The sequence below is a fragment of the Hypomesus transpacificus genome, chromosome 3 (assembly GCF_021917145.1).
Source record: "Hypomesus transpacificus isolate Combined female chromosome 3, fHypTra1, whole genome shotgun sequence".
Lineage (NCBI taxonomy): Eukaryota > Metazoa > Chordata > Actinopteri > Osmeriformes > Osmeridae > Hypomesus > Hypomesus transpacificus.
This window is the reverse complement of record NC_061062.1, coordinates 2,804,963-2,818,700: the sequence shown is the minus strand read 5'-3', so window position 1 is coordinate 2,818,700 and position 13,738 is coordinate 2,804,963. Positions and strand designations below refer to the sequence as shown.

Genomic DNA, 13,738 nt, shown 5'->3' with positions numbered 1-13,738 from the left:
GGCCTTACGAGTCCCCTGCCAAGGTGAGACCCTGGCGACTCCTTCCCCGGTATCACACATTGACTTTCTACAAAAGTGAAGCACAAATCTACCCCTTTTGGTGAGAGGAAATTACAGAATGGACAGAACTGTTTGGACTGAGAAGTGGATGGGAATTGCATTCATTTCCTATGTGTAGTTCGCTGTTGTTCATCCCTGTCTTCCTCGACTACAGGGTGGACCGCACAGCCAGATCCCAGCAGGGTCCGGTGAAACTATTACAGCCCTGCTGAGACCTGAGGAGCACACTGGCCAAGACTAACACTCAACAAAGGGACAATCATTTCCGCTTCACTAGTCACCAACACCACCAGTGATTTACTCCTCCAAACAAACTTCCAACTACCAGCAGGAGCCTAACTCATACAGTCTCAAGATTTGGTTAGTTTCTGAATATCTGGTTGGAAATTAGATGGTGTAGACACTTTTGTAAGCCATCTCTTTTAGTTTGAGGTCCAACTGATTCAGGGTCCAGTCATGCATAAAATTACTTTCTATGTGCCTCAATTATAGGTCTTATAGACAATCAATATTCCGATGGACTGTCTAACTAGTCTGTGTCTGTGGGAGTTCAGACTGGACCTGTAGGCATCTCAACCCTAAAGCGTCCCTTTCCACAGTGTATAGCCAACGAGCAAATCTGCAAGCAAACCCGACTAGAAGCCACCATGTCATACCTCATCCACGTTCTCAAAGGCGTTGATGATGTCATAGGGCAGACAGGACAGCAGATCGATGACGAACCAGGTCTTCAGGTAGTTCATCCGGATGAGCTTGGGGTCAGAAATGACCTCGCCCCCCGGCCCCACAAAGGTGGTGTGGAAGTTCAGGACAATGTCCACCAAGAAGATGACATCCACCACGCTGTCCAGCACCAGCCAGACAATGTTGTTCTGCTTGGTCTTGAAGGAGACATTGTAGGGCACCATGATGGCGGTGTAGAAAGTGAGGACAAGGATGACCCAGTCCCAGGTGGTCTTGAAGGTGCAGTAGTGGAGGATGATGTGGGGAGGTGTTTTGGGTGCCTCTTGCTTGTACTGAGGAAGGATGTCAGACCCCAGCTGTAAAACCTAGACGCAGGGAGGAAGGAAAGAGAGTGGGTTAGATGTGGAGGAGAGAGAGAGACCAAAATCAAACATTCACTGTCACTGAAAACCCCTCCATTTGAGTTTATTTTATGTTCTTTCAATGCCTGTACTATAGGGAGGAATGGCTATGCTTCAAGTAATGCGTCACAGTAAAGGAACGGCTGGAATCTATTTTATAGAAGGAGAACACAAAGATTCATAACAGCTGCTGGGTTTCTCATCTAATTCTCATGATCAGATCTGCCAATCATTGAGGCCCTGGTCAAGACGATGGCACAGCACAAAAACTGAGAACATCAATTAGGAGCACAGAGGCACTCGAGCAGGAATGGCAGCGTGTCTGACGCTCTGCGTATTCAATAGAGCACGTCAGCTGCGCTTTTCAGGACACGGAGCAGATGGATCACCTGCGTAATCAATTGAATGTTCCGGAGATATAATATGAACCCCAAGATATCTGGTGCTGGGCTGTGAAATTGGAATGGATATTGGTAAAGCTCATCCTTTCCTATTTTTGACAGGCCTCTGGGTATGTGTATGTGTGTGTGTGTGTGTTTGTGTGTGTGCGTGTGTGTGGGTGTGCGACCAGTGCGGAAAAAAACACCTACCTGACGACAATTGCAACATTAGCCGTGTTCAGGGTGATCTAAACATAGATATTGATTCTAAAGAAAACCTGTGACATTTAAGTTTGCAGAGAAGACTGTACTAAACTCCCATGGCTACCGCGGATGAAGCAAAGGCCAGTTATTGTCTTTGAGACGGGGCTAAGATGACTAAAAGACCATCCCTGAAGCTGTTTTTGTGGATCTCCAGCAAACATAGTCTGTGAGAGTGCCCAAGGAACCCTGCCTCTGTCTCTCTACCAGGCATGAAATATTAATGACACCCACAGCTCAAGAGCGCATCGTTCCCAGGATGGAACGCACCACTCACTGTGTCGACTGCAGCCTTCCATGGAACTTCATTGTGAGTGGGTGTGTGTTTAAAAAGACCCATGTATGTTCATGTCTCAGCAACACAGCATCGACTGTTGGCGTTCAGCGTTTGTGCCAAAGAGCTCAAATTTGCTTAGCTAGCATGTTTGTGGTAGGTGTTAAGTGTTGGTAAATGTGCGTGTGAGAGAGTGTGTGTGTGTGTATGTTTACGTGACAGACCACTTACCTCTGCCAGACGTGAGTGTTTGTGAGTGACCTCAGGCTTGCTCATGGGGGTGAGCTGCTGCAGGGTGTTGCGGTTGTTGGTTAAAGCTCGAGTAAGCCGAGCAAACTTGGTCCATCCTGCCAAATAAAACATATCGACACGTCAATCACGGCTGCCCCTTACTGTTACCCAGCACAATTCTGCATACACCACACCCCCCAAATCGAAATGCTTGAGCTAAATTGGATCACCTGGATGTCTCAAACCAGTTTCCTGACACTTAAATCATAACACTAACAAATACAGAGGGTCCAATTCTCCACTCATCTCTATGAAACCCACAAAATCATCCCTTCTCTGTCCACTGAGGGGCCCGCACAACACATTTACAACAAACAAATACAGAAAGCTTTTGACCAGTCTCCCACCCCAGGGTCTCAAAGTGACTCGCTTTCCAATTCTTCCTGATGGGGGTAAATGAATCTATTTAACCCTGAATGCACTGGGGTGAAAGGGGACAAGCACCCAGCACCACACAGTCTCCTCATAATGGCAGGCAACAGATTCAAAAAGGCTTCCGATGTTCTGTTACCCCCGTGCGATGCAGTTGACCTTCCCCTTGAGGGGAAGAGAGTCACCAGTTGTGTAACTTCTTGTGGGTCCCCAGGGCCAGAGCATCACTCCACAACATAGTTACCATCATCTCTACTGTAACACAGCCCAGAAGGGCCTGGACTAATGCACTCTACTGTACCTACACAACAAGGAGAGTTCCAGAACACCCTGTCTCACTGACAGACCAAGACACAATGAAGGCAAATTTGGCAAAAGTTCAAAATAGGCAAGGGCAGAACAGATGCACAACCAGAGGAAATACTTTTACAAAGATTAAGACTGTGTGTGGACAGACTGGAAGTGGACAGACTGGGAGTGGACAGGCTGGAAGTGGACAGGCTGGGAGTGGACAGTAGTGTGTGGACGGACTGGGAGTTGACAGACTGGGAGTGGACAGGCTGGGAGTGGACAGGCTGGGAGTGGACAGGCTGGGAGTGGACAGACTGGGAGTTGACAGGCTGGGAGTGGACAGACTGGGAGTGGACAGGCTGGGAGTGGACAGGCTGGGAGTGGACAGACTGGGAGTTGACAGGCTGGGAGTGGACAGGCTGCGTGTGGACAGACTGGGAGTGGACATTTTCCTGCTCGGCTGACGGGGATACTCTGTGACGGGTCCAGCCGTGGGTGTCCAGCTGTATCCTAGCATGAGCATTCTGCTTGCTGGCATGCCCCTAGCATCTCTGCCAGTCACTAACCCTCCCCCAACCATCCTGTGGGTCAGATGGAACTATAATTACTGCAGTGAATGGTAAGGTCATCGCTGGAACCATTCAGACCTACCGAACCCTCTGTCCACAAGAGCGACTGAGCTGTGGGAGGTCGCAGATGGATCTACAGCATGGGATGCTGCCAGCAACAATGACCAGCATGAGTGGGCCTTGGAGGCCTTGAAGGAAGGCTGTGACAATGCAGGCCACTTTTTCACCCACAAGTGGGTAGCACAAATCCCTCCCCATGATTAAACCTCTGTGACAATGATGTTTCTGTTCCACCTGCTAACTGGCAAGCAAAACGAATAGCGTGCACAGCCCACGTTAGTCATGTGTTATGAACAAACCACATGAACCATGACTTCCCAGCAGGTTGGCATGGGTGGGGGTTCGTGAAAGGGCAAACAGGCCCAGTCAATGCTGCCAAAAACTGGGCCCTGGGCACAGACCTGACAGGGGGCATCTGTCAATCACACAGGGTCACGTCTGTGACCACGTCAGAACACGTCCAACACAATCTGACAGCTCCGGGTTTTCCCCATTGAGATGGTGTACAGTACAGTGACAGAGGGAGTCATCAAATCAAAAATCAAATCAAAATGTATTTGTATAGCCCTTTTTACAAACAATGTCACAAAGAGCTTCATATACACCCATAGAACTGCCCCTAAACCACCCTAAACCCTCAAGGAAGACAAGAAAAAAAACTCCCAGAAAAACTCACTAGAGGAGAACAAATGTAGGAAACCTTGGGAGGAGCATTCAATGAGGGATCCCCTCCTCCAGAGACGGTTGGTGAAAGAGAGGAGCAGAACACAGGCTAGTCTAGTTGGGTCACTCACCTGTGGTGGTCTCGTCCTCGATGGGCTGCTTAAAGACGGTGATGTCCTTGAAGGTGCAGAGAAACAGGACCACCTTGTCGTTCTCGTTCCTGATGGGCGCCACCTGCATGTAGAACCACACAGGAGACCCTGCGCAAAACCAGGACCACAGCCATTACAAAGTCATAAAAGTTATTTTGTGCAGTAGAAACTGTACAAAAAACTTTAAGAGAAATCAAATCTAATTTATGCCTAAGCACCAGAACACTTTCACTGGGTCACTTGGTGAGTCGCCAGCTCTTAGTAAGAAAATTACTATGTCAAGTAAAATAATAGAAATTTGCATGTTTTCACAGAAATGCTTGTCAGCCAGCCAGTGTCAGTGGATACCAAAACGTTTGAATACGAATTGACATTAAAAGCAGAAGTACTCACTGTTCTTCCTGTACAGCAGAACCTCGAAGCAGTTGGACTCATAATTATCAAAGGTTTGTCTGACTTTCTCTATCGTCTTTTTGTCTGTCAGTTCTCCGTACATGAAACTATAAAACAGAAAGAACAATCAACTAATGATCAACATTTCAAATGTACAGTACAAGTCTAGCACACAAGCCTTTAACAGTTGACGGTGATTCCGCTTTTTGTATCAATTACCTGGTCCATGCACTTACTTCCCTTACTTTTGATTTGCTGTGGACATCCCACCTGCTGTCCTGTCTGCACACAGAGCAGGAACTATCCGGACACTGACTATGACCAGTGGAAGCCCTGTTCAACTAATCCCTTCATTTCAGCGACTACAAAGGCCAGGCCCCAGCCTGGCAGACACAGCCTGGACGTGAGGATGATTAGACCACTCCCCTCACAGACATAAATAAAAAGTTAGCTGCTGGTTTAACAAGCTCTGAGCCCTGTGTCAGGTCCAGAGGAACCTTAAGTAAGGAGCCCTACAGGGTCGTGTTTTTCTCCGCTTGACTGACAGGAGCCCATGCGACCTGCTTCACGCTGGGTTAGATTGGTTCCCCTTGGCAACAGTAATGGGATCCATTTGAAAGTCAGCTTGTGCAGCAGTCAGACTCTGCTTCGGTACGAGGGTGGCGCCAGGTGCTGAGAAATGTGCAATGTGACTTTGCAGCTACGTTTACAAAACATGAGTGTTTTGGACATTGCATACTAGATGCTGTCTTGGCATTGAGGAAACACTTCTCTGAGCCGTTTGCTGTCGTCCGCAGGACAAGCGTTCCATAGAGTAGAGACGACAACATGAGCTGGGACAGTGTGTAGTGAAACATGGCACCTGTACCTGCAAGTGCTGCTCTTCTGCATCACCTCAGCCCTGTGGAAGCCGGACAGCTTGCAGAATCCGTCATTACTGTAAACAACAGGCCACTCTACGATCTGGGCGTTCCCCAGGAGAAAGCTGGTTTCTGGGGGAAGGATGAATACGAGACAGGTCAAGGAGCGTCCTCAGTGTGTGTCCTAATGCTCGCCTCATCCACATGGTTGCCCATCCACTGCTGGTGGGCGTGGCAGATTAGCCACAGTCCATGGAACTACTCCACTATGATGCTGGTCAGTGCCAGACACTACTGAAGACAGTCTGGACTGGATGTAGCAGCATTGAAAAACTGTAAAAACACCTTCTGAATGATTAGGCTGCATGCATTTATTTTAATTTAGAAGATCAAATCAAGAGAATAATTTAATTGAGAAAATAAAACCTAAATGTTGCTCAAAAAATTTGAGGGATATATTTTGTTTTATACATTCTTCATCGTGGTCATTGCAGTAACATGATGCAGTTCACCTTCTTAAGGCCATGTAAAGGAGCTTTTGTATAATTAAAGAAAATTTAGCGCTCAAGAACAAATTGATGTGAAAAATATTGGATACGTGTATGTTTAAATTAAAACAATTTAAAATAATAACAAATCGAAATCATTTTCAACTAGTGGCTGCACTAAAGCGATAAACTGCATAGCAACTGTGCATAATAACAATTTTAAAAAGGAAGACCTACAAAAAGTAAATAATAACTTTGACGGAGCGATTCAATGACGCACGCATGCACCCATGGTTAATTAAAATTTGTGACAAACGTGATTGTTTCTGAAATCTGTCGTGCATTAGCTCATGCTAAGAAGCCAAGTGAGGTCGTCGTGTGGAATAAACTTTGCAGGCAGCAATTTTGAGTGCTGCAGTCACGGATGACGTTATAAACTACATCAGAGCAAAACTGTAAACAAACATTCATCTAAACAAGTCATGGCTCGAAACGCGGACAGATTGCTCACCACTTGAGCGTCGGACAATGTTCTCCAAAAAAGTATTCTGAGGTGCCACCAGCCCTCTCTTTCCCCCGGGCATTCTGCGGACAGGCAGGGGTGGTCAGGGTTGTGGACGTCTGTGGTGGTGGTCAAAAGGCGATGTTGTGGGTGGGTATCAGCCGGCTGGATGGTGAAGCTCATTGTAACACTGCGCTTTGGCAGCTCAGAGCGCACTGTGGCACAAGCGCGCGCCTCCGAAGCGTTGCAAGCTTCAGGCTCTCTGCTTTTTCCAGAACGCATGCGTATCACTGCACATCTCTAGTCTGACGGTGGAGGATCCTCACGGTTTCGCATCAAAAGGTGAAACTTTTAGTTATACTAGTAACTACGACTTTTATATATTGTAGGGATAGCCTACATTTGAAATGTGTTTTCAGTTTATTAATAGCCTACCTTCTATCAATGAAAAAAGTTACGGAAGCAAAGTTAGCGTGGTCCTGAACAACGTTCGAATTGGCCAATAACACCAGGTTATTCATAATGATAAACCGACACTGGAGTGTGCAATGAGTATCTAAATGGGTACTCACCTCCAGTAAATAAAACACTAAAACCCAACCGAATACTCCAATCTCCAAATCCCAACTGAATGCTAATTACACAGCTTGAATAGGCTGATGGGACCCAAGGGGAATTAATTCCCAACTGAAGCAATGGCAGTTGGTGTACCATGAAGGCTCTGCTGTACGGGCTGTCAAATTTATGACTGTCACTTTTTTTCGTGCACTGGCGTAGTATGGTATTTGTCGACAACATGGCCTAATATGAATAAGTTGCCTGGTAGGCCTATTATTTATTATAAAACGTAACGAAACGCTTTCTACCGTTGCCGGTGAAAATGCCTGAGTTCATAGAGACGTCTAGTAAAATAGGTTTTACCGTAGTTTACTGTCCTAAAACATACAACTGTTCTCCAAACAACAGTCCTTGCGCATCAATAATTACACCCCCCCCCCCCTCCCTCCTCGTGTTTCATTTCTGTAAGCTTACTAATCAGTTCAATAGAAGTAGTGTGTTACTATGTTTTGTATGTTAACACCCTGTGCCCTGATTCTAAATCTCCGAATCTAAGTCTGTCAGAAGCACTTCAGAGAAAGTATCAAAATAAATGCATGAGAAAGCTTGAGTGAGGAAATGCGCGCTTTCTCTGCCAAATGTTCCCTCAGGACGGCCTTAATTGGCCCACTTGCATCACAAACTATCAAGCATATGTGACAGCGCAGGTTGGACAGCTGCCTTCCTCGCTATAATAGGCACGGTATAAGTGCGCAGTCGTTTTGAGGGACGTGGCTCATATGACAAAATATTATTCTCAGATATGTACAAATAGAACTATAAAAAATGTGCAGTATGCACACGTTCAGTTCAAACGTTCAGTCACTCAATTCACATTTTCGTGACATTTTCGTAAATGAAGCAGGACAATGTTAGTCTACACTAGTCAAGATTGTAATATGAACTGTAAGCCCACTCTGAATAAAACATTGAGTTACTGAACTTATTAATGACTAAAATAGGCTTTAGAAACTGTAAAGGTACATGTTGGTTGGACACTCGGGATAGCTCTGTAGGGATTTGATTACTGTAATCACTCTAATTACAGCGCCTCACTAACCACCAATTACGCCCAATCAGGATTCAGCAGGACGCTCATTGTTCAAATGATACAGTCAAGAAATCGTCAAAACGTCGTGCCTGACTAATATATTTCAGGACTAACACTGCATAGTTTCCACAGACGGTGCAGGAACACCCAGAGTACATACGTGCCTCAGTCACATCTTCAGGAAGACTACAGGCCGTTCCTTACTCGACTACCGAAAATCAGAACTGTGCACTATCCTATATCACTGCTATACTTTCTATTTGCCCAATTTGTATGTCGCTTGTGAGTAAAGCGTCTACTAAATGAATACAATCTGATCCGTAATTATATATTTTACGGAAAGAAGTACTTTTGCTGCATCTCAGAAATAATGTATGCTACCGTGTTTTATCCCTATTGAGCACCAACTGTAGCGTCACAGAAAGATCAAAGAGACGAGTGGATGACATTGATGCCTCATTTGGAGACTCGAAAATGGGGATAAATATTGAGCCTCTTCACCAATCAATGCAGCACATCTGGAGCAACATCCAATCTCTGTCTGCATTCCTCTCCATTGATCTCAGAATTAATTAGTCGAGGGTACATGGGCCCGTCTCTGGTCTAAAAGGGGGTGTCCGATATCAAAGCCCCTCGTGCCCCGTTCTATTGCAGCGCCAGAAGGCCCATCTCAACTGAAATAGAAAAACGATTCTCTGCACAAGTCAATGTTCATCTCTGAAAGTTGCAAGGGGTTTGGAGGGTAAAAAAAAGAAGTATGGTAAGTGCATAGGGATTCTTTCTGTTCAGAGTGCATTGTCTTCTCTGTAGTATGGGCACTAATCCTGTCCGGGGGATTTGAATTCCTGTATTGGTCAATATGAACAGTACCACAACATCACTGGATGTACAAACGACCGTATCCTATAGGACACCCCAGTGAATCCTGGTGTCATATCATAGTAAGTCCGTCCCACTTCAAAAGCACCAATCTCTTTTTTAAATTGGTTACTTGAAATTGGATTTCTCTGATTGGGTTGCAAATTATGTAAATTCTTTCTGTCTCTCTCTGCCTCTCTCTGCCTCTCTCTGCTTCTCTCTGCCTCTCTCTGCTTCTCTCTGCCTCTCTCTGCTTCTCTCTGCCTCTCTCTGCTTCTCTCTGCTTCTCTCTGCCTCTCTCTGCTTCTCTCTGCCTCTCTCTGCCTCTCTCTGCCTCTCTCTGCCTCTCTCTGCCTCTCTCTGCCTCTCTCTGCCTCTCTCTGCTTCTCTCTGCCTCTCTCTGCTTCTCTCTGCCTCTCTCTGCCTCTCTCTGCTTCTCTCTGCCTCTCTCTGCCTCTCTCTGTCTCTCTCTGCCTCTCTCTGCCTCTCTCTGCCTCTCTCTGCTTCTCTCTGCCTCTCTCTGCCTCTCTCTGCTTCTCTCTGCTTCTCTCTGCTTCTCTCTGCCTCTCTCTGCTTCTCTCTGCCTCTCTCTGCTTCTCTCTGCCTCTCTCTGCCTCTCTCTGCTTCTCTCTGCCTCTCTCTGCTTCTCTCTGCCTCTCTCTGCCTCTCTCTGCCTCTCTCTGCTTCTCTCTGCCTCTCTCTGCTTCTCTCTGCCTCTCTCTGCCTCTCTCTGCTTCTCTCTGCCTCTCTCTGCCTCTCTCTGCCTCTCTGTGTCTCTCTCTGCCTCTCTCTGCCTCTCTGCCTCTCTCTGCTTCTCTCTGCCTCTCTCTGCTTCTCTCTGCCTCTCTCTGCCTCTCTCTGCCTCTCTCTGCTTCTCTCTGCCTCTCTCTGCTTCTCTCTGCCTCTCTCTGCCTCTCTCTGCCTCTCTCTGCCTCTCTCTGCCTCTCTCTGCTTCTCTCTGCCTCTCTCTGTCTCTCTCTGCTTCTCTCTGCCTCTCTCTGCCTCTCTGTGTCTCTCTCTCCCCTGGACCAGCCCGGCGTATTTGCAGGAAGCCGGAGGAATCTTGCCACTGATCCATTGTTACTTGTTACCGCTAATTACAGTCTCCTAGTCTCAAACAGTTCATGGAGCCTATTTAAGGTCCATTATTCTGCGGCATTTTAGTGAGTCAGCCCCAAACCCAACCTGGCAACAGCCCCAAACCCAACCTGGCAACAGCCCCAAACCCAACCTGGTAACAGCCCCCACACACCACCACATGGGGCCCTGTGGAGATAAGGCTTCGGGAAAACATATATCACTGTGCAGGAACACAGATCTAAAGATCAGCAGCAAGAGCAAAAGCAGAGTTATGTAGTTTCAGATTGTGCCGAAGGTACACTATGAGAGTGCTGTATTTTAATCACTAAACCTTCTGAGATGTACTGAGAAAAGACTTCTTTGAATGACCGGAGGGTGTACAACACCAGTAGTGGGAGGATAGAGGGCTAGTGGCTAGCCTTTCCATCCAACATATTGAGTGTGGAAGGGTGGAAAACAGACTGAGTTTATATGTCATTGACTGTTTCACATCATAGTGCATTGAGTACCATTAAATATTAATCTGCAAAGCCTAACTGCAGTTTAAAAGCCCCAGGTGAATTTTCTTCTCACAAATTAGGCTAAATATGAAACATCTATGTGAACCCCTCTCCTTACCTCTAGGCGAAGTGTTGATATTTTAATGTATTTGAATTGTATATCTCACCTCGGTGTTCACAATCAGGCTGGGACCCAGCAATGAAATAATTGGCATTAGTTTCTTCATTCTCTCTCACACTGCAGTTAGAAACTTAAAAAAGCTGAAAAAAAACAAAATAAAAGAAGACAATGAAGTATGAAGTCAAGCTACACATCAGAGAAGATCATAAACTCGACAAGGAATCTGGATGTCTCTGTCATAGGCTGTGACATGTTTCATCCCACGTTTGAAGAAATTTGTACTCTAGTCTATAAAACATGTGAAGTGTTGAGACTGGCAGGTTGCAAACACAACAAAGCGACTTGACAAACACAGATATCTTGTTGATGTTCTGTGTCATATATTTCTGTTTTGAGGCCATAGCTGGCAAAGATCGCGAATACAAACGGCCGAAATGAGCTTTCTCCGTAGGGTGTCCGGGCTCTCCCTTAGAGATAGGGTGAGAAGCTCGGTCATCCGGGAGGGGCTCAGAGTAGAACCGCTGCTCCTCCGCGTCGAGAGGAGCCAGCTGAGGTGGCTCGGGCATCTGATTAGGATGCCTCCTGGACGCCTCCCTGGTGAGGTGTTCCGGGCACGTCCCACTGGGAAGAGGCCCCGGGGAAGACCCAGGACACGCTGGAGGGACTATGTCTCTCAGCTGGCCTGGGAACGCCTTGGGGTCCCCCAGGAAGAGCTGGCGGAAGTGGCCGGGGGGAGGGAAGTCTGGGCCTCCCTGCTTAGGTCGCTGCCCCCGCGACCCGATCCCCGGACAAGCGGCAGATGACGACGACGACGACGGCCATAGCTGGCAAAGCAAACATCCTCTGTCAATTTGCCATGCTAAATAAATATAACTGCACCGTTATAACACATTAACATTAAAATACATTTCTCGCATTAACTCCAGAATCACAATGTATTTTTGTCTCTTTCGGATTTTGTCAGAATAACAAGGAGCCATTTCTAAACAAAAAGACATCTACAGCTTCGCTAAGAACAGTGGGTTTGCTGTGCTATTCCACGCTCTTGGGTTTCCCTAGCTACCTACCTCATGGATACGCATTGCCAAGGGTGTGTGTGTGGGCTAGTGGGTTCTCTGTTTTATTTACGGCTTTCAGTGGGAGGCTGCAGCGTATTAGAAAAGTTTTGTCCATTGAGAATACAAGGCACCCAGTCCTCTGTCAACTGATGGATTTAATGGAATCAATTCTAGTTTCTGTTTCATCCTTTCTTGCCCAGTGTGAAATCCTCTCAACTGAATATTTGATATCTGTTAAAATCTTCATGTAGATGTAAATCCTGACAGATGTTCCTATAATATGTATTTAAAGAAATATGTTAAGATATACGGTAGATGGAAAAACTTGGGATTAACAGGATTGCGTTAAGATCATTGGAACATTTCCCATGGAACAGATTCAGCCTGTATCTTCTAACTAAAAAGGAAGGCTTGAACCAAGCCCTATAACTAACAATTGTCTGGATATTCCTACTATAGGATACAGCAGAAGAACGTGCTACATGTTAAATTGGGCCAAACTCAGTCATGAAGAAGAGAGGGCTCTGATGTTCTGGCAGGTCTAGAGGAAGAGACGAATGAGTCAGATGGTTGAGCGGTGAGGGAGTCGGGCTAGTAATCAGAAGGTTGCCGGATCGATTCCCCGCCGCGCCACATGATGTTGTGTCCTTGGGCAAGGCACTTCACCCCACTTGCCTCGGGGGAATGTCTCTGTACTTACTGTAAGTCGCTCTGGATGAGAGCGTCTGCTAAATGTAAATGAATGACAGAAAGGTAGAAAGAAGGGAGGAGTGAAGGTGAAGTGATGAAGAGGGGGAAAGGAGACAGATAAAAGAATGCCAGCGAAGAGGTGAAGAGAGGATCAGAGGGCAGGGTACAATGATCTGTAAAAAGCACAATGAAAAGTAGTGGTGAAACATCTTGCTTGCTCACAAGAGGGATGATAATGAATTATATTTGTTTTCAGAGATGGGAAGTAACGCAGTACAAATATATATATTTTTTTTTAAGGTTGAAAACATTTGTTTTAAATATATTTTTTAAACGGCTTGAACTAGTACTCTTTAACGGATCATAATAACACACAACCCATTTTACATCTCTTGTTTTAGACCTGGTTCCTGGTTATTACCAAAATAAAAAATAAATAAAAACTAAGTAGACAAGCACTTCCAACTTCCGTCTATCGATCAAAACCCTTCCTCTTCAGCAGGGCCAAATGTCCCCTTAGCAGGGAGACATTTACTCAAGGACCTTCCACTGGCGGAGGCCATGTGTCCTTAGGAACCCCTGAAACAGAACAGCCTTTAGTCCCTTTCTCACCTCCTCCCTCCCTGCCCACCTCCTTGTGCGGCACCCCATTGGTCCTCACGATCGATGGTCTCCCCCTTCTGGTGAAGATCGTCCACTACAGCACACTGCCGACGCGGCAAAGAGAAGCTTCATCCACAGCAAGCCAGGGAAGAACTCTGTGATAAAACTGGGAGGGTTTGTTTGGTGTGAACAATGCAGTGTCTGTTTCTACCAATCCTTCTCGCAGCAGATGATGTTGTGTCATGTTGTGTTATCTACTGAGGGAAACAAGGTCAAGAAGAGAACTGGTAAGATCAGTGGTGTGTATCATCAGCACTGTAATTACTTATGACAATGCCCTCAGTGTGTCAGTCGTTCTGGGGTTTAGGTCAAGTGCGCTCTGAGAGGTGAAGAACCAGAGAGGACTCACAGTAATTGGTTTGACAAAACAGGAAAAAAGGTGGATAAGTCTTTAAGAAACTGTGGGAAATACCAAATCT

The 13,738-nt window shown here is 46.2% G+C and overlaps 1 protein-coding gene across 1 annotated transcript; it reads right to left on the bottom strand.

Moving 5' to 3' along the window:
* Positions 1-710: 710 nt before the first annotated feature.
* Positions 711-6,785, bottom strand: LOC124488650 (potassium voltage-gated channel subfamily H member 5). The gene is made up of 6 exons (XM_047051381.1): positions 6,711-6,785; positions 5,720-5,843; positions 4,852-4,958; positions 4,438-4,566; positions 2,292-2,407; positions 711-1,109 (listed from the first exon to the last, which is right to left on the bottom strand). Exons 1-6 carry the CDS (start codon positions 6,781-6,783, stop codon positions 711-713), a joined length of 948 nt encoding a protein of 315 aa, XP_046907337.1. The 5' UTR covers positions 6,784-6,785.
* Between the last annotated feature and the right edge of the window lie 6,953 nt (positions 6,786-13,738).